The 24,133-nt window shown below is 29.2% G+C and overlaps 6 protein-coding genes and 1 long non-coding RNA gene across 8 annotated transcripts; 4 read left to right on the forward strand and 3 right to left on the reverse strand.

Moving 5' to 3' along the window:
* Nucleotides 1–230: 230 nt before the first annotated feature.
* LOC113511214 (uncharacterized) lies at nucleotides 231–1,926 on the reverse strand. The gene is made up of 2 exons (XR_008253886.1): nucleotides 1,644–1,926; nucleotides 231–973 (listed from the first exon to the last, which is right to left on the reverse strand). It is a non-coding gene; the product is annotated as an uncharacterized LOC113511214 (long non-coding RNA).
* A 499-nt stretch (nucleotides 1,927–2,425) lies between these two features.
* Nucleotides 2,426–3,636, forward strand: LOC128202622 (glutamyl-tRNA(Gln) amidotransferase subunit C, mitochondrial). The gene is made up of 2 exons (XM_052903557.1): nucleotides 2,426–2,843; nucleotides 3,477–3,636. Exons 1-2 carry the CDS (start codon nucleotides 2,551–2,553, stop codon nucleotides 3,634–3,636), a joined length of 453 nt encoding a protein of 150 aa, XP_052759517.1. The 5' UTR covers nucleotides 2,426–2,550.
* A 10-nt stretch (nucleotides 3,637–3,646) lies between these two features.
* Nucleotides 3,647–5,842, forward strand: LOC113511250 (DNA polymerase subunit gamma-2, mitochondrial). Of its 2 annotated transcripts, XM_026894871.2 has the most exons (6): nucleotides 3,647–4,048; nucleotides 4,316–4,450; nucleotides 4,653–4,809; nucleotides 4,947–5,059; nucleotides 5,330–5,434; nucleotides 5,519–5,842. In XM_026894871.2, the coding sequence occupies exons 1-6, from the start codon at nucleotides 3,647–3,649 to the stop codon at nucleotides 5,573–5,575; spliced, it is 969 nt and encodes a 322-aa protein (XP_026750672.2). In that variant the 3' UTR covers nucleotides 5,576–5,842. The 2 variants fall into 2 exon arrangements, with proteins under 2 accessions (XP_026750672.2, XP_026750680.2); XM_026894879.2 differs by lacking the exon at nucleotides 4,316–4,450.
* Nucleotides 5,843–7,468: 1,626 nt separating this feature from the next.
* LOC113511896 (ER lumen protein-retaining receptor) lies at nucleotides 7,469–11,875 on the reverse strand. Its single transcript, XM_052903556.1, has 5 exons — nucleotides 11,735–11,875; nucleotides 11,386–11,645; nucleotides 10,868–11,014; nucleotides 9,866–9,971; nucleotides 7,469–9,200 (listed from the first exon to the last, which is right to left on the reverse strand). The coding sequence occupies exons 1-5, from the start codon at nucleotides 11,823–11,825 to the stop codon at nucleotides 9,166–9,168; spliced, it is 639 nt and encodes a 212-aa protein (XP_052759516.1). The 5' UTR covers nucleotides 11,826–11,875; the 3' UTR covers nucleotides 7,469–9,165.
* A 155-nt stretch (nucleotides 11,876–12,030) lies between these two features.
* LOC113512522 (protein SDA1 homolog) lies at nucleotides 12,031–15,389 on the forward strand. Its single transcript, XM_026896425.3, has one exon. The coding sequence runs from the start codon at nucleotides 13,139–13,141 to the stop codon at nucleotides 15,317–15,319; it is 2,181 nt and encodes a 726-aa protein (XP_026752226.2). The 5' UTR covers nucleotides 12,031–13,138; the 3' UTR covers nucleotides 15,320–15,389.
* A 1,160-nt stretch (nucleotides 15,390–16,549) lies between these two features.
* On the reverse strand, nucleotides 16,550–17,247 carry LOC113512568 (ragulator complex protein LAMTOR2 homolog). Its single transcript, XM_026896471.3, has 2 exons — nucleotides 17,021–17,247; nucleotides 16,550–16,945 (listed from the first exon to the last, which is right to left on the reverse strand). The coding sequence occupies exons 1-2, from the start codon at nucleotides 17,086–17,088 to the stop codon at nucleotides 16,636–16,638; spliced, it is 378 nt and encodes a 125-aa protein (XP_026752272.1). The 5' UTR covers nucleotides 17,089–17,247; the 3' UTR covers nucleotides 16,550–16,635.
* A 546-nt stretch (nucleotides 17,248–17,793) lies between these two features.
* On the forward strand, nucleotides 17,794–22,857 carry LOC113512325 (WD repeat domain phosphoinositide-interacting protein 3-like). Its single transcript, XM_026896141.3, has 6 exons — nucleotides 17,794–17,990; nucleotides 18,073–18,354; nucleotides 18,924–19,075; nucleotides 19,402–19,605; nucleotides 20,071–20,308; nucleotides 21,308–22,857. Exons 1-6 carry the CDS (start codon nucleotides 17,924–17,926, stop codon nucleotides 21,409–21,411), a joined length of 1,047 nt encoding a protein of 348 aa, XP_026751942.1. The 5' UTR covers nucleotides 17,794–17,923; the 3' UTR covers nucleotides 21,412–22,857.
* The last annotated feature ends 1,276 nt before the right edge of the window (nucleotides 22,858–24,133 follow it).

A 24,133-nucleotide genomic window follows, 5' to 3' on the forward strand; every position in this document is an offset into this window, starting at 1 on the left:
TTACTTAAGTATACACATTACTTATTATGCTAATTTGCATGTACAGGTTGCAACAAATCCTTAGTAATATTATAAATGTGAGCTTTATCATAATCTATATATTTTGTTTACTCTTTTTTGTGTATATCGATTATTATTTGTGTGCTGCAAGTGATGCAAATAAATCATATATCTATCTATCTATATGGTATGAAGATGGACATATTTATTTCAATTAAATAAAAGATTAATTGCATAAAAAAATGTTTTTAATTACATTATCATGATACAGAGTACTATTCTATTATATTACATCAGAAATGACTTAGAACTCAAACTAAGATTATTCTACAATGCTTAAAATGCACAATAACAAAGTACATGTTAAATCAATACTAATCAGCAACTTACACTAAATTCTACATAAATATTTTTAATAATATAGTTGAATTATTCAATGTATTTAAAAGAATTATTGAATCTGTTTAAGAGGCTTGTATGTTATAAATTTATCAATAATAACACAACTTACTTTCACAACATAAGAACAGCATGGGGAGCAAAATCTTTGGATTGAAAAAAAAATCATAATTAATTAAGAACTCATAAATCATCAATATGTAACAAATGTTACACATCATTAAAAAATCAATGACATCTAATAAACTTGAAGCAGTACAAATCAGTTTGAAGAGATTTGTAGTTTGAAGATGCCTTCTCATCTATTCTCAACATATATTATTAAGAACTATAAAAACAATAACTCTGACTACCTATTCTTTTAACAAAATTCTATCTGAAGACCCCTCTGCTAGTAACTCTTGCTCAGCTGCTAACTTTGCTGTTTGTATTTGAGGTCTGACATATTTGTAATACTTGTAGAAATGATCAGCAAGCATAACTGAGCCATAAATCGTCAATCCAACACATATTAATACACCCCCTTTGTGTAATCTATCATATAGCAAATTTCGGGCAGATTTCTTCATAGTTTCTGAAAGCGAGCATGTAAAGTATGCATGTAATATAATTGATTGGGGGGAGAAAGGATTGTTAGTAATTGAGATTTTTTATACAACTTAGTAACAAGCTGACGACCCACCTGATGGAAAGTGGTAACTGTCGCCTATAGACATGAGCAGTACCATGGACATAACAGAGTATACTGTTTCACCCATGATACCCCTATGTGTTGCCATTCCTAAGGACACAGGTGTTATTATTCTGTATCCTGTAAATTCATGCCATATCCAACCCTTCAAACCAAAACACAGCCATGCAAACACAACTGCTTTAAGGTTGAAACACGAATGGGACAGAGGTAGCAAACGACTTTTGTTCAAAGTCTCCCTCCCATTAACAACCCCATTGCTAACAATACGCCTTACCAGGTCGACCTCCACGCAGTTCCCCCTGGAAACTGTCGTGATTAATTTTTGTTGTTGAATTGGTTACGATAGGCTAACTAGCCTGCAACATCCTCACCTATCATCCTTTACTGGTTCTCCGCCTGTGTAAATCGTTAACGCAGGCAAGGTTGCCATTCCATTATTAACCATTAAAATAAAATATACATAATTGATTTTCATAAGATTAAAATCTGACTGCACTTGAGGCAATTGTATATAATCATTACATTCTAACAATTTTATAAATATACTCACAATATCGTTTCAATTTTTAATGCAAAATTTGTTGTAATTCTAATATTTATAGTTTTTAAAATTGAAAAAAAATTATATCTAAGCAAAGGAATCGTAAATATATTTAGCTTAAATCAATAGATTACTGTGTATTATTATAAAAATTACCTTCAAATACAATTATTTAGTACAATTTTATAAGCTATTTTCTATTCTTTAAAGGTTATAATCAAATCAAAGAGCAAAAAGTCACTATGTTATAAGAGTTGGCACTGGCCTTATAACAAAGGAACCTGAAAATTCAACTGCATGTTACCTTTTCCAAATAACAACACAAATAAAATTAAAAATAATATTCAAAATGCTATAATTGTATGTATGTTTTTAAGATTATGTATATATATATATATGCCTTCATTCGTTTGCTATAAAAAAAACCTAGCTACTCCATAATACAAAATGTTCAAATTTTACGAAAAACATATACAATAAAACAAGTACTTATGTTTAGTTACTTTATTACAAATTTAAATGTTTTATTTTACCTATATATAGATCTTTTCAAAAATAAAAAGATATTATTATTATTAATCTGTCAATAAGTTGTCAGTTATATTTCAATACTATTACATGATAGTAATCAAGCAATGAAATTTAATCAAAACTTTTATATTAAAGCGACAAAAATTTAAAAAACATTAGAAAAATAAAATTCCAGACAAATTATCATATTGAAGACTAGGCAGCATGGTCTCCGACCTTAGCCTGTTCCACAACGGAACAGACGTACTAAAAAAACAAAACTTTTTTATAGGTTACTTTCATTTCTTTCTATATCATATCTTCATTTGGTTATGTGCTATTTGTCCTGTGTATTTTTTCAGATTTTCAAATATCGGCCTTATTATTTATTAGCTAAATTTTAGCGATGAAATTTAAATTTGCTTTCATAACATTTTGTAAAGTTAAATATATCCAAATATTGTCAAGGAATATTGGAGGGAAAGTACCCACTACGCCTGTAAATACATTGGAAAAGTACCAAAACAAAAAAGTTGTAGTGGACAAAAACACACTTAACCTCTTGGAAAGGCTTTCCTTGGTAAAATGCGACACTACAAAAGGAACTAAAGTATTAGAAGATTCTATTGCTTTCGCCGATAAAATTCTTCACATAAACACCGATAATGTGGAGCCTTTGTATTCTGTTCTAGAGGAAGAGTGAGTTTTATTTTATAACATCGTAATCTAAAGCAGACAATCTCTAAATCATCATAAACAAGAGTAAAGTAAAATAATCGCAGTGATTATCTGCATTGGCATAATTCGTTCTCATTTCAATTGCAATAAATTTATAAAATCTTTTAGATTTAAAAATAACCATATTAAAACTATGTCATCTGTCTCGATGTTTATCCCACCAGTGTTCCTGCTACATTTTAATTTAAAATGTAATATTGTTGTACAATTACTGAGAATATAACCATAACACTGATCCTCAAATACAGTTACCACTCCATTAAGTGTCCCAGTTTTATAAAAAAATAATGTATATCTATTTTATGTGGATCGTCAATTCATGATGCCTGTTTATTACTATTCCTCTTTATTTCAATTTGATTTTGCTTATCAATTTTACGTGTTTATAAATAAGATTTATTAGAATTCTACCATATAATATTGCCAATAATTTTATATTTACTAATAAAGTGTCAAACTATCCATAAGCTCCTACCATATTCTTGTGGTTCTACAATAGCTATTGTAAACTTGTGATTATGAGTAGATTACACATATCTGATAGAAGATTTATCATAAAATTCCAATAATAAAAATAGTAATTATTACTTACAGAAATCTTCATCTACGAACTGATAAAGTTACACAAGGAAATTGCCAAAAAGACATTTTAAAAAATGCTTCTATAACAGAGGATGATTATTTTGTTGCCCCACCAGGGAATATACCATTACAAGATATCAAAGCTGAAGAAATATGTGAATTGACAAAATAAGCAACAAAAAATGAAAACTAAAATTCAAAGAATTCTCTATATGGATATGTTTTTTAAAGTTACACAATCAACAGAACACTATGTTAATTATATTTATAAGAAACCTAGTACAATATTAATGACAAATATTAGAATAAATTGGCTTAAATATATTAACACCAAAACACACAAACATTTACCTGTATTTATAAATGAAAGGACAGCTCGAAAGAGAAATCATCAGACTATACCATTTGGGATTCTTTGTCATGATCACATAAGGTACAATGAAAGTACAATAGTGGAGCATAATTTAAGTGACTTTGCACCTAATACACAATCAAAATTTAATTTCAAATTAATAGTACCACAAGAGGATGTGATGCAATATTTTACACAGTGGCAAAGGTATAGAAAATTTTGGTGGAGTTCTGTAAGTATATAAAAATATATTCATAATATTGATTATTTTGAATACCTGGCCACATATAATATTAAACAAAATATATGCTGCACAGTTTTATTTTGGAAAAAAGTTTATTACAATAAAACATATTGTAATAATCGTTTACAATACAAGTAAAACAAAAAACTGAAAATTTTATCCTTCAATCTCTTCAATTTCTCTCTATCAATTTTTAATTGTAAATGTCTCAATTAAAAATTGATATGATCAAAAATAGGTCATTTATTGTTACAGATAACTACGACTCCTGGTCTATTTTCTATAAATGATATGAAGTTTGGGGAAAACGCAGCAGATGTAAATGTTATAGCTCAGTTCCCATGGGGCCATCAAATTGTGGAAACAATCAACATATATCCAAATACAAATGTAATAATCAATTTATTTCAGTCCTATGTTAAAAACTTTTCTAAAGTTTGGGAAGCCCAAGATCAAATCTCAGTCTCAAGCTAAGAATTTTGCAACTACATGATGTTTTAAAAAGTTATTTTCATTTTCTTCATACTACACACATTACATTAGCTAAGCAATATAACTAAACTATATATAATAATAAAGTATATTTTTTTAGATACCAAATTCAAGTTGTCTCAGCTGCACAATGTCTTTAGAAAATGCTTTATTTGTTTTGTTAATGGATGGATTAATTGGACAAAATAAAACAAATTATTTAAGATTACATAAAAATCTGGCACCTTATAAAATTTCATTTGCTCTTAATTGTAAAGGTATAGTAATATTTTTAATATTTTACTTTATTACAAATATATGTAAATGTATAATTTATTACTAGCTATATATGAAAATAATTATAAGTACATATTCAACCTGTAACTTTTGTTGTAATCATATATTACAATTGCAGATACAAAAGATAAACAAACCCTAGAAGAGCTATCAAAGCTGCTATCTTTAAAACTACAGATGAACAAAGTATCAACATGGGTTCCAGATTTTTCTCTATCACCAGAATCCCAAGTATGTATGAATAATTAAATCACAAAATACTTTTCATTCATTAACTTTAGCTTAAAATGAGAAGCCAAATTATATTACCTTTTTTGTCTTATTGCAAAAAAAATGTAGAACACACAAGTTAAAAATGAATCAGTTAAATTAAGCAAAATATTTAAAATCTTACTAGAGGGAGTAGGTTTCAATTTTTAAACAAAGCACTCAACATTATATATGTAGAGCACTCTACCTATGCATCTATTGTCAGAAACTCTAAAATGTATTATTTAACAGATCGAAAAAAATCTAGAGATGGGTGTCCCTTATACAGCCATCCTGAATGACAGCACGCTTAAAAATGGAATATTTCAATTGATGAACAGCAGTACTATGTTACCAGTAAGTAATAGATATTTTCCCTAACAGTTATTTCTTCATGTTTTTTTTCATAATGGTATTTCATTAATATTTTTTTTATTGCAGGAACAAGTGCATGTAGCTGATTTTGATTCATATGCATCATTATTGTGTAATAAATAGATTATTAGTAATATTATAAATACAATGTCGAGACTTAACATAACGTGATTACAGGTAAATAGTACCTACATACTTGAATTTTATTGCCTACACGTGTCGAAATGGATTGCATCACTTGGTGTTCATGGCAGGACTAGTTGTATTATATACCTTTAGGTACATACTATTTAACTGTAGTCGCCCCGCGTTAAATCTTTATAGTGTACTTAAAATATGTGTCAACAATGCGAAAGTAAACTATTAATAATATTAAAAGAATGAACAACATATAGTGACTTTAGCTTCTCCAAAAAACCTTATGATTTCACACTCTTCGTCCTCGTTACCGGGATAAGTTTATTAACCAGGAGATCTACCATGAAATGAAATTCCAAATTTCGGACTCTTTTTCGTGTTTTTGTTCATACCGAAATCGGCCCAGTAAATGGAACTTAACGTTTCGTTCGTCATAAATCCTACCATAAAAGACCAAAGAAACTATATTTTAACATTTTTAATATTTTTAAACGTTATGTATCATGTAATTCTAACATTTAATTTTTATTTTATTCGGTCCCGAAATTTCAGAAAACGTTTCATGATAGGCCCTCAGGTACATTTTCACTACTACCGCCACCTAACGGATCCATCGTGTCTTATCTGGACAAAACTACCCTCCCGACGCTAAGGCACCGGCTGCAACCCCAGCAAAATATAGCTCTTCGCTTATGCGCGGCAGCGGGCAGATACGCCTGTAATGACGTTATCGCCCACAACTGGTCCCATCGGTCGAGGAGTTCATCGTCGGCATGGTGAGCAAAATGTTTGCTCGTGTCGACGGCGGACCGCAACTCCACCTAAGGGGCCTAACGCCGCTACTTGCGCATCCACCGGACGGCCCTCCCACGTCTAGAAACCTCTTGTGCACAGGCGAAAAGCGACCGTAACACCTCGTCCAATAAGACAATATTCCCATCACCCATCTCCCTCACTCTCTTCTCTTTCCGCCTCCCACCCGTTCCTAATGTGTAATTATGAACACTAGGAACGAAAACAGTTTTGAAAACAATATGATATATAATATTTGAATAAGGATTTAAACAGAAGTATAACATGATGTAATTTTGGTCGGTATTTCTATCAACTTTTAAAATGTAAAAAGTGGTTATTGTGACATAACGATAATAGTTGGACATCTCTATGTCTATACTATTATCGCGAAGTTTTTTGTATTTATTGATATTTTCTTCAATATTGTAGAACATACTTTTGTTCTATCACCAATAGTTTCCGCAACGCACGCGACGATAGATATTTTATAGCATTTTTTTACATCTTGAGTTACTTACTAAAGTTTTACTAAGGATCCCTAATCTTTTCTAGCAATAAATAAAGCCTATGTTACTCAGGGTGAATGAAGCTTTCTAATGGTGAAAGAATTTTTGAAATCAAAAAGTTTTTAAGTTTATTCTTTACAAACATACACACAATACAAATCTTTCCTCTTAAATATTATAAATATTAGTGTAGATAAAAAAATAAGGAGAGGAACTACCCACACCCCTTCCAACACATCCAAAGAAGATTACATGTCGACATACACATACCACCAATATATGTCGGCTTAAAAACCAGCGACCCGGAGTTATTAACCTCCGGGGAAGATGTCGGGGCAATGGGATATACCCCAAAGCCCTCGTCTGCCCTTACCATCTGGCGGGTGTTTACAAGATTCCTCGTAAACTACCCTCTCTCAAATTGAAACAAATTACTTGCTAAAAAAAAATAGGTTAAGTGTATTCCATAGATTTAGTTTTAGGTACAAAGGTGTATTCTTTAGGTGATCGTAAAACACTTAGTCTCTATTAAAAGGAGGCATTATAAAATAATATGAATTTGTTTAAAAAAGGCATATTCACTTCGTAATTTTTATTTATTTAGGAATACTTATTGCAAGAAATTACATTCAGTTCTTAAAAGTATATTAAAAAAAATTTTGTTTGATCTGTTTTACTGATTACCATCAATAGCAAACATGTTTTTAATAAATTGACACTTTTATACCAATAATTTGTCAATACAAATAATATTTGTAGCAATACCGAAATGAAAACAATTATTGAAGTTACTTTCATACTAATCCTCACGTAATATTTAGTGACACAATCATTAACCAGAATCAATAGTTTGTCTATTAACGTGGGCAGAATCTAAACTACTAAGACCTTTTATATTTAGAAAAATTAAATATTATAAAAATGACTTGCCCACATGTCTATACACAATTGCAATCGCCTTCATTGGCTTACATTATAAATAAGAACTTAATTCTTATATAAATATATTTATTTATTGTTGTGTGACAATGTATGGAAGGAATGTGGATTAAGAAACATCCCATACATTGTATGACAGTACTTGCAAAGCATGTCAAACACCATACAAATGCACTCTGATAATATTATAGATAATACTAAACTTATTTATGTATAAACTTATATTTTTACCGATTCAAGATACGACAATAAAATTTCCTTATATAATTTTTATATCGATTAATTATAGGAAAGACATCATATTAAAAAATAAAAATGTTTCAGTAATAAATATATTAAAGATTTATACAAAAGCAGGGCTGGTATGTTTTTTTTTAACTGAAAATTTGTACAAATCTATTTATCTGAAATATACGGTTATATATAGCCGACGACCTGAAGACGTGACTGAGTTTCGAATATTCAACATTATTAAGTAACCCTTTTCCTTGTCAATCTATACAGACGCTAATAAATTGTAAAATTCTTTTATATAGATCTATCTCATTAGCATTATCAGTGATTTTTATAAGCGGATTATTGTATGTCAATGAATTCGAAATTAACAGCCACTATCTTTATTGGTGTTAACACCCTTTCTATTCATATTGAAATTAATAATTCCTGTCACAGGAAGTAATATGCAAAACATCAAGTTATAGCTGCATATATATTATCGCACATCACAAGAGTACACATTATATTATCAATTAATTCAGTTTTTAGAGCAAATTGTGTGAATAAAAATAATATCTACGGGAGTACGGTTTCTTTAATTTTTGAACATCATTGTAAGCCTATGTACATAAATCAGTGAAGAATTACTTTTTTTTAACTACAAATATTTATATGAAAAAATATTTAATGTTACATATTGTAAACAAAATCAGAATATTCTAGTGTTAGACATTCGTTATAAAATTATACACAACATGAATTTTTCTCAAATAAAAAAATTATATCGTCACTAGAAGACATCAAATATTTAATGGAAAAAAATTCAATGCATGTTAGTAACCAGATACAATTCAGCTGTATTTATCTAATATTTATTTAATCATTGGTTTCTCATTATGAATATTGTGCTAGAAACTAATATAGTACATGGTTAGGTTAGACTATTAATTCATCATCATCACACATAACTAACTGCCTTTAGTAATCAACATTTTCACAAGTGTACAGACAATGTACATCTAGATCTTAGGTAATTTATTGGCTAATTATAAAACACCTTCACAGATATTTTCGTCATATTGTTTTTTTCTATTTGCAATGCCTTACATTGCATATAACTTAAGCTGGCAGCTGCAACTTCTTTCCTTTGAGAACTAGAAACAAAAAAATACGCTAAGTCAAAATAATCCATTACTATATACCAGCACTATATGCAATAATTATGATTTGGAAATGTATTTCAAAACATTGCCCAAAAAGTAGTCTCTTACACCTATTTCAGATAATTTGACACATGATTTTTTAAAATACAGTAGTATCTTGACATATGAATTTAATTCATTTTCTGTTAAGTGTTAGTTTGAGGTGGGAGAAATTGTTAGATACCAACATCCTTGTATGTATGGGCTCATATGCAGCAGTGTAATGTGTGATTCATCATATCTCAAATCTTGTTCTCATCTCAAAGCTTACTTGGAGGCTCGCTCTCAAAACACTTGTATATTAGGGCATTTGAATATTGAGGTACCACTGTACTACATTATTTTAAATATACACATTCAATTGCAGCAAATTTGAAATATATAAATAATTCCATTGTAATCCATTCATGTCTTTCACAGAGAAAATAAGAAGTGGAACCCAAAACACTTTTTAAGAACTTTTTTTTTAAATAAATTAAATAATAATTTAACTCTTATGATATTACTACAGTGTAATAAATTGGAGATTCAAATTATAGTTTTTACTTCTATTTCGAAGGATAGTAGAATTTTCCTAAAATCCTATTTACAAATTACAAATAAAATAATTTACCTACCTTTTGTAATATAGAGATAGAAAAAATCACAGTATAGTACAGTCTGCACAATTCCAGCAATAATAGCAATCAACTCATAATGCCCCTCAAAAACGTAGCGGTATACCTGTAAATGTGAAATGTAAAAAGTAAAAACATGGTATAGTAAATAACAACATATAACTTGATAAGTAATAAATAATTTTTTGTTTTGTTATATTTTTTGAGTATATTTCATTTTGTGTATAAATTAATTAATTAAACTATATACTAAGATTAAAATAGATGTCTAGTATGGAATTAAACACAGAAATGTAAATGGAATAGTGAATAAACCTGTAACCAAGAAATACTACTTAAAAAGTACCTTTGATCTTCAAAGATACAAAATATCATACAAACTAAAGATATTAACAGGCTATTTGCACACATTAACCAGTTGCATTAGCATTAGAAATGAAAATTAAAAATATACCTACCCAATTAAAAATTATACAAATGTTCACAAGTATGAATCACCAACTTTACTACAGGTGTTATCATTTCTCTTTTTTTTTCCTCCAAGTGTATAAGCGCACTTTTTTATTATCAATTTAGTTAGTTACCTACTTTAAAAAGTGTTATAAAAGTATTTACAGAGCATGATTTAAAATTTAATGACACAGTTAATGATACAGATGTTTAAAATATTTATTACTGTCAGCTTTTAGTATAAAAAAAACTGTACACCTCATATATAAAAATATAGGAAGCAATTTTTTTATCCTTGTTTAAAAAATTAAGCTCTTAAAAAAAACTATATATATATATATATATATATATATATATATATATATATATATATATATATATATATATATATATATATATATATATATATATATATATATATATATATATATATATATAATTATTCAAAGAATATTAAGTATGGATTTAATATACATATTTATATGTTAAACATTTCATGTGTGTCAAAATAGAAATTTAAACCATATTTGGGTTAATGAGATATTAACTTACCCAATTGAATAGATAAAGTGTTCTGTACATGCCAAGAGCAAACAAATAATGTGATGTGATACTTTCTGCCTCTCCTGTTTTCGATACAAGGAACAGCTGAGGTAAAATAGCCACTGCTTCTAAGTAAATTGAAAATGTCCATAAAACCTGTAAATTGATAAATTTTCAATATAATAAATTATACCAAGTTAATATTTTTTAAAGTACATACCTCCTAATAACTATCAGGTACTATCATACTACTAATATGGATGAGTTTCTATATGTCTAAACTAATATTATAAAAAGGGAGGATTTGAATTTTGTTTGTATTGGATAAATTTATATTATACTTAACCAATTTTCTTCTTTCACCTATAGAGAGGTCTAAGTTAAAAGAACAATCTTAGTAATATAAACTGTATTTTATTTTTCAGAAATAAAAGATCTATCATTCTGCTCGTGCGAAGCCGGGGCGTGTAGCTAGTATACAATATATGGGATAGTTTACAAAATAACAACAAAATCATTCAACTAACCTCCATAACTGTAAACTCATGATGAATAAGTAGTGCCAGAATAAGCGATGGGATCAACAAGAATTCAATCCTGAAGGTATCATGATTATGGTCATATGTCGCTTTAAACTTAACATACATCAAATAAACAGTCGCGTAGGAAGCAACGATGAAGACCACCTTCATTATAGTGTTATACGGCGAAATGAATGTCGTCAACAAATCAACATATCTGGTAGTATATACTACAGAGAAAAGTATCTGAGACTTTCCAGAAATGCCTGAAAACATAAATAAAAATGTTACACTTAGTATAGATACTATATGACTCGTGCCGGCATAGGTGTAATGATAGGAGTAGTCAAATCACCTGCACATGATCTTGTTTTCCAGATTTTAAGTAATAATATTATTACAGCTAATAGGTGAGATAAATCACCACATAAACGAAATATATTCATGATTCTTATTTAACAAAACTTCACTCTAAGTACGCCGCGTATACTTTTTCATTCAAAGCAAAAATGACGTGGCTGTATCATTTCGTTTGACATGACATAAATAACAGTGTTCCCCTACTCATCAAAACAAACCGTAGATCGAATATGAGTATCTATGTTAATTCATATTGCTCCGAAAACCTATTTTGGAAAAGAGTAAAGATATATTTCGTAAACAAGTTTCTAAGCTTTTAATAATGTCTGAACATTATTTAAAAGGATTACAAACGACTAAGACTTAATCAAGCTATAAAACAATCAAGCTAAATTATTGTTTGTAACTGTAATCTAAGTTTATAACATAATAAAAATAGAGCAACTCTGTCTCCATCTTTGTTATACACATAAATACAGTATAACATACTTTCCTTCTCATTTTCCCTCTAAAAAATAGCAATAGATAGAATTAATTCATGATAATAATTTTAAAACTTTTTTTAATATTTTTATATAATTTTAGTAACCCACACTGTAATATCTAAGTTGATAGGTTTTCTATCTCACAGCCATTTTATTCAATTTATAAGCGTGCCATTTTATTTCAAATTCTAGGCAGATATAATCTAAGATAAATATTATTTCAGTCAGCCTAAATAGATATAAATTTTTATTGTGTTAACTGTTTGCCACAAAATAGATAATATATGTTCTATGAATTAATCATGTCCTCTGAAGTGACTATAAATAAGCAGTGCACGTATCAATATGATTTTTTTATTTTAATAATTATTATTCTCTCATTATTTAATTCATCTCATTATACAATTGTGTCGTTATATTTATTAATTGTCTTGCTTATTTTTTATATTGTATAATGCAAATAAACTTCAACACATTTCATAGTTTCGATAACTGATAAATATCAACAATTGCTAATTTTTAGTACATATTCTAAAAATTATCAAAAAGTGTCATTATTTCAATGGTACCAGTGTAGTGAATGAATAAAATTAAGAGTTGAATTAATAAAATTGGTAGTTGATTTAATATAAAATATAGTAATCGAATGGTTTGACACTCATTTGAACTAATCAGGCGCTTAATTCAATTGAATTCAAATTATTAGTCATATTAGTAACTGCGCGCATCGCTACTGCAATTCCACCATAGATTAAAGACCTTATTGGATTCATTATGTCTAAAATTTTATTTGAGGTTATTTTTCATTAAAATGCACGTTTTTTATTGTTGGTTGAATAAAAGTATTTTAATTTTCTAACCAAACAAATAATATAATATTTGTTAGTGCTATTTATACGAAAGATTAGGCCAAAATGGTGCGCCATAATAATCAACTACCCAATAATTTGACGCAGTTACAAAATTTAATAAAAAGGGACCCTGGCTCCTATAAAGAAGAATTCCACCAGCAGCTTGCTCATTTTGAAACAACATTGGAAATTTTTAACTTAAATCCTACTCAGTATAGTAAGAAATTGGATGAACAGGCTATGTTTTTAGCTCAAGTGTCGCAATGTTATCTAAACGAAATGAAATTCTTTCCACAAAAAATTGTAGACGTTCTGAAAACGCACAATACAATTTTACATAATGACATGCGGTTATCGTTGTGTAAATGCTTAATTTTGTTAAGAAACAAAAATTTTATTACCCCATTCGATTTATTGGAATTGTTCTTCCAGTTACTAAAGTGTCAAGATAAATATCTAAGAGATTTCTTAAAGACACACATCATAACTGATATTAAGAATATCAATATGAAACATAAAGATATGAAATTTAATTCAACCTTGCAGAATTTCATATTTTCAATGCTACGAGATTCGAATGCCAGAGCAGCCAAACTTTCTCTAGATATTTTGGTAGAACTCTATCAGAAAAATATTTGGAATGATCATAAAACAGTTAATATCATTGCTGACATTGGATGTTTTTCTAAAGTGACTAAAGTAATGGTAGCATCTTTAAAGTTCTTTTTAGGTAAAGATGAAGAGGAAAAAGAAGACTCTGATAGTGATGATGAGATAGACCCAAGAGATACAATGATATCTAATAAGTTTAATAAAAAAACACGTAAAAGAGAGAAGATGGTAGAAAAGGTGAAAAAGGTAGCAAAGAAAATGAAAAAGAAAAAGCAGAAAGCTCCTTCATTCAATTTTTCAGCACTTCATATTATCAATAATCCACAAGGATTTTCTGAAAAGTTATTTAAACAACTGGAGTCGTCAAATGAGAGGTTTGAAGTTAAGTTAATGATGTTAGATGTTATATCTAGACTAATTGGACTACACAACTTATTTCTATTCAATTATTATCCATTTATTGCTCGGTTACTCATGCCACATCAAAGGGAAGTTACTCGTATTTTACAGTTTGCTGCCCAGGCCTCACATGAGCTGATACCACCAGATGTAATTGAACCTGTTATGAAAGCTATTGCAAATAATTTTATAACGGAAAGAAATTCTACTGATGTTATGGCTGTAGGCTTGAATGCAGTAAGAGAAATTTGTTCTCGCTGCCCTCTTGCTATAGATGAAGATTTACTTAGAGATTTAGTTCAATACAAGAGTTATAAAGAAAAATCTGTAATGATGGCTGCTAGGTCACTAATACAATTATACAGACAATCAATGCCCAATCTTCTTCATAAAAAAGATAGAGGTAGACCAACAGAGGCTTCCTTAGAACTGAAGTCTAAAAAATATGGTGAAATAGAAATCAAAAGTCACATACCAGGTTCAGAAATATTACTTGAAAAATCACAACTTAAAGATAAGAAAAAAAATATAAAAAAACAAAAGAAAGGTGACGATTCAGACAGTGAGGATTGGATTGATGTTGCATCATCAGATTCAGAAATAGAAATACCAACAGACAGTGAATATAGTGACAATGAAGGCATTGAAGAAGAAGAAAGTGATAATGAATGTGGTAATAATGAGGATGAAAATATCAATGAGTCTAGTATAAATAATGAAGACACTCCACAAGAAAATGAATCTGTGAATTTAAAAACTAGAAAAATATTGAAAGCAAAGCATAATAAAACACATGAAAAAGAGGAAAAAACAAAACAGGCTCGTGAAATAGCAATGGAAACAATATTTACAGATGATGATTTCAAACGTATAGAAGCAGCACAAGTAAAAAAACAAATTAAAGGAATTAAACGAAAAAATGTTATTGAAGAAGAAACTGATAGTAATGGCGAACTCGTACAACTGTCAGCAATAGAAAATATACACAAAAAACGTAAACATGATAAAAATGCTAGGTTGGAAACTGTTATGAAAGGGAGAGAAGAAAGGGAAAAATATGGCTACAAAGATCGTAGAAAAAGTATTAACTGTTCTAAAACAAATAGAGAAAAAAGAAAAACAAAGAACTTCCAAATGGTTAGACATAAAGCTAAAGGCAAAATCAAAAGATCATTCAAAGACAAACAAATTGCTTTCCGAAATTACTTGATTAAGCAAAAGAAAATGCGTTAAAATTAGATGATGTATATATGGAAATATATATTACACTAGTAGTATAATAAAGTTAAGAATATATAAACTATTTCGTCTTTTTATACTCTACCTACTCTGTATTTTTTTTTTTTTTTTGTATTTTATTGATAAAACAATATAGTTTATATTCTTTATCTAAAATTAAAACTATTTCAATATTTTGTATTCCTCTTATAAGTTAATAACATTAATACTCTTATTAATTTGCCCCCTTATTCATAAAAACTAAAATGTCCTACAGACCTGTTTTAACTATATTGAAAGCATTGTGGCAAATAACATAAAAGAAAATAAAAATATTTGTTTTTTTTATTATTTCGTTGGATTCATATATAAACTGTACATTAATCCTCAAGAGGTTTGTTTGAATCGAAGCATTTGGCGTTCCATTGTTTCTGCCTACCCTAATGGGAGACTGGGCGTGACAGATATGTATGTATTATTATTATGCAACTGTATCTTTCTTATATTAAATATTATTATTTATTATTATTAATCCTCAGATATCAAGAGCAGTTTGTTCTCTTACTTGAAAAATTAACACACAAGATTCAATAGCTACAATAGTTTTATAAGAGGTTTGACATCTTTATGAATTAGGGGTTTAGTTTATACTTGTTATAAACCAAATATGTAATCTAATAATGAATAATACACCAATAAATTAATAATATATTTGTTTGTCTTTTCCATATAGGTAATACTACTATTGCCACTATTAATGGGAAAAATATGTCAGCTTACTATTCATACTTAAACAGCTGAATCAATTTCAATTATATTTGGTTGGGGAAATCTTAAACATTGATAAAGAATATTGGCTACTTTATTAACTCTAAAAGAATGATTTTTAACATTTATGTTTACAGGGGAACTTCCCAATTTGCATGTGAAATTAAATACTATATTTAATTAGCTCACAGCTCATGTTATTAAACTTAAAAAAACTAATGATATTCAAAACTTCATCTGTAATACTAGTGACCAGACTTTACAAAAGACCAAAATCTGTGTTCTTACAACTTAGTATTCCTTGTGGCATCAAGTATGAAATTGTTTATGTTGAAAACTCAATAAATTATGTCAGCCCTTAATATCAAGATAATGTGAAGTAAGATTGAGAGAGAATATTTAATCAACAACAATTTACATCTTCAGTTTTACCTGTCATTTTATAAATACAAATTAGAGAGAAATAAAACACTCCAATATGATACCACTTAAATATTTAATAAATGATTAGCATTGTAAACCATGTGGGTATTTTCAGTTAAATGATAATAAATATATATTAATCATGAACTCGCAACCTGCTTTAGCGGTCCTTCTAAATACTGTGCTAATGCATTGATCTTTTCTTTTAATATTCCAAAACCCACAGTTTCTTTAGCATATAGGCATAATAGTAAACTGGCCACTTGTGTTATAGCAATTTTTCCATTTAAACAATCCACGAATATAAAATGCAATTTATCTTCTTTAAATACATTACGTCCCTGCTTTTCATAGGCTGACCAAACATTGCTTGCGATAGCAGCAGTGACTCTTGCGTCTTTGTCATTATAACCTGAATAAGCTAAAAGCGCCCCTTGATGATTTAGTAATCTGGAAAAAAATGTTATAATTAATTTTATTACAAAATTAATAAGATAAATATGAAATATATAGTCAAATAAATACAGTGTATTTTCGACGCCTCCAGTATTCGCTTGACTTAACACTTGCGTCAATGCTTTGGGCTTTAACATAATTATTAGTATCGAATAGAGACTATATATCAGTTATATAATTTCCTTTCAATCAATAACAATTATAAAGAAGATTCTAATTTGTTTAAATATTTTAAATCATAAAAGTAAGATGTATGAAAACAATGAAAATAGTAATTGTCAATTCAATGACATTATTGACATAATAACAACATTGACATTGAAGTCGATTCTGAGACGCCATTTCTCTATATTTAAAACCTTAATATCACAGCGAAATTTTTACCATAAGGACTAAAATGAATTCATTTTTTAATAGGTTTAAGTCAAAATTATTATAATTCTGGTTTATAATGGTCTATAAAATACAAATTTTATGAAATAACTAAATTTAAACTTAGCGCAGATAGTTTTTGATAAATGGCGTCTCAGAACGGACTTAGTGATTGCAACAATCTTCATATTTATCTCATTCTCTTCAAATGAATCAAACCATGGTCTTTTAATTATACAGCTTACATCGTCTTATTTAGTTATTTTCTTCTTGTTATAAAAGACATAAAATCATCCCTTTTTCCTTTAATATGTCATGAATTGCTTTTAAATTCTGCACTTAGCCGGAATAATCCTAATAAACTCTGCACCAAAGAATTAATTACAGTTAATTTTCTACAGATTAACATTAATATTTGTCTCCTTGTCATAGATAGATAATATTCCATTCTAAAACTATTAAATAGTCTTATTGTCATCAAGTGTCAAAGTGGTGTCAAATTGCCGCAACGCAAAGATAATTGTTCGATGATGAACTAAATTTTATTTTGTTGTTTCAACAATCAACAATTTTTACAATAAACTTTTACAACACTTTATAATGAATTTATCAGAAGAAAACAATTTTGGGAACGGACTTTTATATGTAGGATTTAATCAAGATCAAGGTAAGTTAATACGCAGATACTGTGTTTACCAATGATTTTTATTAACTGTTATTTTGCTCATTTTTTCTTTCTGTTTGTATAGGCTGTTTCGCCTGCGGAACGGAAAATGGATTTCGTGTATTCAATAGTGACCCACTAAAAGAAAAAGAACGCCAGAATTTTTCCGATGGCGGATTGTCTTATGTGGAAATGTTATTCAGATGTAATTACATGGCTTTAGTTGGGGGTGGTACGACACCAGTCTATCCACCCAACAGAGTAATAATATGGGATGATTTAAAAAAGGATTCAGCTATATCACTTGATTTCAACAACCCTGTAAAAGCTGTAAAATTGAGAAGAGACCGCATTGTTGTTGTTTTAGGTAATATATATTTATTTGATTCTCTAACTATAAACACAAATACTGGAATGATATAATAGGTATACAATTGTATTTTATACAAAATTTAATTAAATAAAGTAACATTTTGTTGTTTGTATCTGCAGGTTCCATTTTCAGTTGAACATTGTAAAGACTGTTCTAATGTTTTATTAATTAAATGTGAAAGTTTGTGTTAATTAATATGTATTATATACGACAAACGAGGTTGGATCAATTTTGTTATTGTACTATAGACTATGTTACATGAATATTATCTATATATAAAATATTGTCACAAAAATAAACAATTTTAATGTGTTAATAATACAGTGAAACATAAAACATTTAATCATCATATTGGCCATTAACATAGGCCTCCTCCATTACAGGAATTTTGCCAATAGTTGCCTTCCTTCTTTAGGCAAGTTGGTATTCACAGTTAGGTTTAGGTGATGTTTTAAGAGAGATGCTGCTGCCCATCCCTTGACCATTAAGTTCCTTTAGTAGCTTCTTACAATAACTTAACATATAGTATCAATTTCACAAAAACTGAAAATTTTCATTTTCAGAAAATCTCATAAAGGTATACACATTTACGGCACAGCCACAATTATTGCATGTATTTGAGACATGTCTTAATCCACGTGGTTTATGTGTAGTTTGTCCAAACAGTAATAATGCTTTACTTGCTTATCCAAGCCGAAAATGTGGGCATGTGCAGGTAAGGTGTTTCAATTATGATTTTTATGTTAATTAACTTTTTAGAAAGTGCATATATTACAAATACTATTAAAGAAGCAGTTAACAGTGTTCTGAAATTTTAATAATAATGATATTTGTTATAAAAAATACTGTTATTAAGTATTTTTTGGAAAAAGTTATATCCTTTGATTTTTATGACTACTTTGTCTCTCTAATTAATCATTTATAATAACATTAATTATAATAAAATAGTTGTTACAATTCTTTATTATTGACTAACATTATTTATAAGCGATATAAATTTGTATTAAATAATAACACGAGAAAACCTTATCACCTTTACAGTTGGTAGAATTGAATACTCAAACAGGCGCAAGTGCTACTCCAGATGGTCATCTTATAAGTGCACATGAAGCACCATTGAGTTGTTTAGCCCTGAACGTTGGTGGGACCAGGCTAGCTACAGCTTCTACAAAGGGCACACTTATTAGAGTATTTGACACAGCTACTGGTCAGAAATTAGCTGAACTTAGAAGAGGTGCTAATCAAGTAAGTATTGTAATTCATAATATTCAATGCCAACCTCACAAGTTGTTAAGATATTAGAGTACTTCTTATGAGGTGTGTTATTAGATACTAGCTTTTACCTGCAATTTTATCCAAATGATCAGAATATGTTTACTGACTAGGACAGAAAATAGCCTATAACTTTCTCCATCCCACATAGTATGTGAATACCAAATTTGATAATGATTGATTAAGATTATGGCATTGTGAGGTAGCCATTAAACTCACATTCACAACTATAATATTAGTAATGATTAAAATTTACTTTTGTGATAAAAATTATGTTAGACCAGCTTTTGTATAATATTTAAAAAAAGTTAAATTGGTCAATTAACTTATTATTATTATGACCTATCAGTAAAAACTTTGAGTTTCATCTTAATTATTGTATATATACAATTACTTTTATGTATTTACTACAAAGTTATGCTATTATTTTACTTTTAGGCAACTATTTACTGCATAAATTTCAACCATACAAGTACCAACTTATGTGTGACATCCGACCATGGCACAGTGCATGTATTCAGTCTTGAAGATGAGAAACTGAATAAACAGTCAAGTCTAGCCACAGTGAATTTTCTACCAAAGTACTTCTCCAGCAATTGGAGTTTCTGCAAATTTACTATTCCTAATGGTCCACCTTGCATTTGTGCATTTGGAGTTGATAAAAGTTCCATTATTGGTAAGTAACTTCAATTTTTATTTGTGCCAATATCAGTAAAGAAAGAGAAGAGGATTATTGGTTATTACCAAGACTATAGAGTCTAAGTCCTATTGTGAGCAATATACCTGCCCAAGTCAACATCCATATGGTGGAGGGGGTTGTTAGTAATGTGAACTACCAGTCCCATTAATCAATATACCCTATCGGGTCGACCTCCAAATGGTCTCCCTTGGATACCATTGTGATCAATTCCTGGTATATTCATCACAATAGGCTAACTGACCTGCCTTTTCATTCTTACCTATCATTCCTCACTAGTACTCTACCACAGTATAATATCCATTAAACAAACCTCCATGTGGTTCTTTCTGGAAACTGTCATCAATAACTCTTAACAAATTTGTCACAATGGGCCAGCTGACCTGCTTTCATTCTTATCTTTCATCTATCACTGGAGCCCCGCCAGCGTATACCGATAGCGCAGGCAGGATTACCATTCCATTATTACCCATTAGAAAAATCAGCCTCATTGTTAGCAATATACACAGGTCGACCTTCATACAATCTTCCTAGAAGTTATTGTTGTTAATTCCTGGTAAATTCATCATGATGAGTTAAATGAACTGACTTCAACTATTATAGCTTGCTGGTATCCCACCAGTAGTAGTAGTAACGTATGAACTTTGTGTCTTCCTTCATTATGCATATGGCCCAGGAGTGGAATTCTCTCTTTGCTTATGTTTTTCCAAGCACATTTAATCTAGACCAATTTAAAGCAGATGTGAATAGGGTCATCATTTTCCATCAGGTAAAATTGTGACCAGTCGTCCCCGTGATTGATCACAATTTTACCTGTTGGACCAATTTTATTTTCAACAGTAAAAAAAAGCATATGCCAATAGCATAAGTGGAGTTACCGCTGCATTTTCATTATTAAAAAAACGTCAATTTATATTTATTTATGTACTTAGTAAAATAATTATTTAAATGTTATTTACATAAATATTATTGTTTCAGTTATCTGTGCTGATGGTTCTTATTACAAATACAAATTTAATGAGAAAGGTGAATGCACCAGAGATGTCTATGCCCAATTTCTGGAAACATCTGAAGATAGATAAATGTGATAATTACGCTGAGGATATCACTGCAAAGAAATTAGTCACTACCTCAGCAGTAATGCACTAATTTCTTTTATTTGACTGGCACTATGCTGTGACATGCTTGCCCTGTTCTCGTTTCTATGAATGGCAGCCAATTTACTAAAATGTTAAAGTTTAAGTAATTAAATTATTAGATTGATGATCCTTTGGCTCTATAGGAAATGTCATAAGAACTGGGTGAGTGATATTTCTTTCATACCTGCTACTCTTAATTTTGAAGGAAGTTCAGTGTTATTTAACAATTCACGACGGTCACATTCTTATCAGTGTAGCAGGTTCTAATATTTCTTTTTTGTGATTTCAATAATTATATTATTTAATATGATCAAACAAATTTTATAACTTTGTATCAATAAAATAATATTTCCTTACATTTTACTATTGTTGTCAAAATTATTTTCGAATCTTTAAAAACAAACTCAAAAAATATATATTAGGTTATAAATGTGACTGTTAAATAATTATTTATTTAAACTGTATGTTTAAGATTATAAAATTGTTGTGATCTAATTTAAATCCGTGTTTTTCGCATGTATTTCTTACAAATAATTTTCTCATCGCATATGATTTCAAACACAAATTACTTATATAAATTTTTTGGAGGCCATAGGAATATTTACACATCTCTACAAGCGACTTTTATATGACGGACATGTGTTCTTTGTTAATGACGTCTTGCATGCTATCTTCGCTTCGTCACTCCATATCTTTGTATAAAACCGCTAATACAGATTGGAAAATTTATCTAGATAATTTAATAATTAAGAGATATCCATTGCTCCATTGATGAAAGAATTATAGTGAGAAAATTCATATAGTACTTACCTTTAAACTTATATACTGTAGGCTAAAACAAACCTACCTATCTTTATCATAAAACGCTGAAAGGAAAGGTCTCAAAATTTTGTTTATAATAAGAATAATTTAGCGTTTTATTGTTATGATATTAAATAAGTTACAAATATTAGCCAAGAAATACTAATAGTTACAATAATGATAGAGATAAACAAAATAAACATACTGTCAAAATTGTCATAATAAATAGAATGCCTATAAATTAACAGATGGGGTAGCTAGAGGACTCTTGCAGATGTGATTGATACAATGTGGCAGGAAACGAACTTACCGATATTTCTCCTTTAAATAAATATGCTAGTTTTCTTTATTATTCTCTGCCTGTACTTGATTTATATGAAGAAAGAGATAGTAATATGAAACAAGTAACATTAGTAGGCAATAACGACAATAATGGGCTGCGTTTATTTATAATAATTGCTCAAAAATTAAATTCAAACTTAATTTAGACTACACAAATTGTTACGAAGTGTTAAAAAATGTGAAACAATAAATATTCTTTGTGATTACAGTAGTGCTATCTCTAAAAAACTGATATTTCTAGGAATTGACGATCGAATCTATTAAGAGACAGTGACGTGAAACTTGAGGTAAGAATTAAAAAAAATTGTTAATTCTAAGTAATTCTTATGAGAGGGATTTTGATTACATTATTTTGGATATACGAAAAGGGCAGATGACCATAATTTACTATGTACTAGTAGAATGGGTTAAGCTTAAACAACCGCTTTTCCTACCCAAGTTTTATACCATACTATAATGCCACGACCGAATATCACTGTCTCCCTTTTTATAATCATCAATAATAATAGTATATATGATAAATTGTTGAAATTGGGCCCGAATATTTAGACAGTGAAAGTAATTTATAAAGTCCAAGACTGATGTTAGCAAAGCGCACGAGAATTCAGTGCAAATAACTTAAGCAAAGTTTTCTATTTAAGGCAGCTGTGGGTCTGATGCAAGACAGCACTTTGAAGTTTTGAACCGAGTCCAATTTGAGTTACACCCGTGGTAAGGCAAATTTAGTTATCTCGGGTTATGTCATATTTTATTGATATTGTTATTGTCAATTGTGTCACGTCATCGTCGAACTGAAACATTATCGATATCTACTTTGAGGGTAAACAACATCAACTTGTTTTGTATCTAAGCACCCAGCAGCAGCTCAAATAGAAATCTTGCTTTACTGAGCAGTAAAAACATTTCTATAATTAAAACTAGTTATGTAGAACAGCCATCTCTTTTAGAAAGATCGTGTATATCATTTAAACATATCCATTAATTTATCAAGCGGTTTCTGTGATCATACTACTTGAAAAATTTTACATCAACTGTAATGAAAGAAATCTACATATTAAAATATAACTGATAAATTTAATTTACGTTTCGATTTCCATATCTATTTGTCACTCTATTATATTGGTGAGCCATACCTACATACCTAGAAAATCGTATAGTTGTAACGCACACACGATACATAAACATCAGCGATTTAACTGCTCACTTGATATCGCGTCCAAATCCGCACACGTCGAATCACAGTCAAATCGACTTTTAGAATCTCGAAATATTTATTAAGTGAATTGCGAAAATACATGTTTTTATTAAGTATAATAAATCGCTAAAACCAGGTGGTCTACCATGAAACGAAAATCCAATTTTAGGGCTCAATTTCGTGTTTTTGTTCGTACCAAAATCGACCCAGTAAATGGAGCTTAACATTTCGTTCATCATAAATCCTATCCTAATAGTCCAAAGGAATGATATTTTAACATTTTTAATAATTTTAAACGGCATGTAATATGTAATTTTAACATCAAAT

This window comes from Galleria mellonella, unplaced genomic scaffold (assembly GCF_026898425.1).
Source record: "Galleria mellonella isolate WM207_F2 unplaced genomic scaffold, CSIRO_AGI_GalMel_v1 utg139, whole genome shotgun sequence".
In the NCBI taxonomy this organism is placed as follows: domain Eukaryota; kingdom Metazoa; phylum Arthropoda; class Insecta; order Lepidoptera; family Pyralidae; genus Galleria; species Galleria mellonella.

What these genes read in the sequence shown, in the direction of transcription:
- LOC128202622 (XM_052903557.1), top strand. Translation starts at nt 2,551, where the DNA reads ATGAAATTTAAATTTGCTTTCATAACATTTTGTAAAGTTAAATATATC. An exon ending in TATTCTGTTCTAGAGGAAGA is followed by an intron (nt 2,844 to 3,476) that starts GTGAGTTTTATT and finishes TATTACTTACAG; the next exon opens with AAATCTTCATCTACGAACTG.
- LOC113512325 (XM_026896141.3), top strand. Translation starts at nt 17,924, where the DNA reads ATGAATTTATCAGAAGAAAACAATTTTGGGAACGGACTTTTATATGTA. An exon ending in GAAAATGTGGGCATGTGCAG is followed by an intron (nt 19,076 to 19,401) that starts GTAAGGTGTTTC and finishes TCACCTTTACAG; the next exon opens with TTGGTAGAATTGAATACTCA. An exon ending in TGATAAAAGTTCCATTATTG is followed by an intron (nt 20,309 to 21,307) that starts GTAAGTAACTTC and finishes TTATTGTTTCAG; the next exon opens with TTATCTGTGCTGATGGTTCT.
- LOC113511250 (XM_026894871.2), top strand. Translation starts at nt 3,647, where the DNA reads ATGAAAACTAAAATTCAAAGAATTCTCTATATGGATATGTTTTTTAAA. An exon ending in GAAAATTTTGGTGGAGTTCT is followed by an intron (nt 4,049 to 4,315) that starts GTAAGTATATAA and finishes TTATTGTTACAG; the next exon opens with ATAACTACGACTCCTGGTCT. An exon ending in CTCTATCACCAGAATCCCAA is followed by an intron (nt 5,060 to 5,329) that starts GTATGTATGAAT and finishes ATTATTTAACAG; the next exon opens with ATCGAAAAAAATCTAGAGAT.
- LOC113512568 (XM_026896471.3), bottom strand. Translation starts at nt 17,088, where the DNA reads ATGTTAAAGCCCAAAGCATTGACGCAAGTGTTAAGTCAAGCGAATACT. An exon ending in GGAGGCGTCGAAAATACACT is followed by an intron (nt 16,946 to 17,020) that starts GTATTTATTTGA and finishes ATTTTTTTCCAG; the next exon opens with ATTACTAAATCATCAAGGGG.
- LOC113512522 (XM_026896425.3), top strand. Translation starts at nt 13,139, where the DNA reads ATGGTGCGCCATAATAATCAACTACCCAATAATTTGACGCAGTTACAA.
- LOC113511896 (XM_052903556.1), bottom strand. Translation starts at nt 11,825, where the DNA reads ATGAATATATTTCGTTTATGTGGTGATTTATCTCACCTATTAGCTGTA. An exon ending in GAAAACAAGATCATGTGCAG is followed by an intron (nt 11,646 to 11,734) that starts GTGATTTGACTA and finishes TTATGTTTTCAG; the next exon opens with GCATTTCTGGAAAGTCTCAG. An exon ending in ATGAGTTTACAGTTATGGAG is followed by an intron (nt 11,015 to 11,385) that starts GTTAGTTGAATG and finishes ATCAATTTACAG; the next exon opens with GTTTTATGGACATTTTCAAT.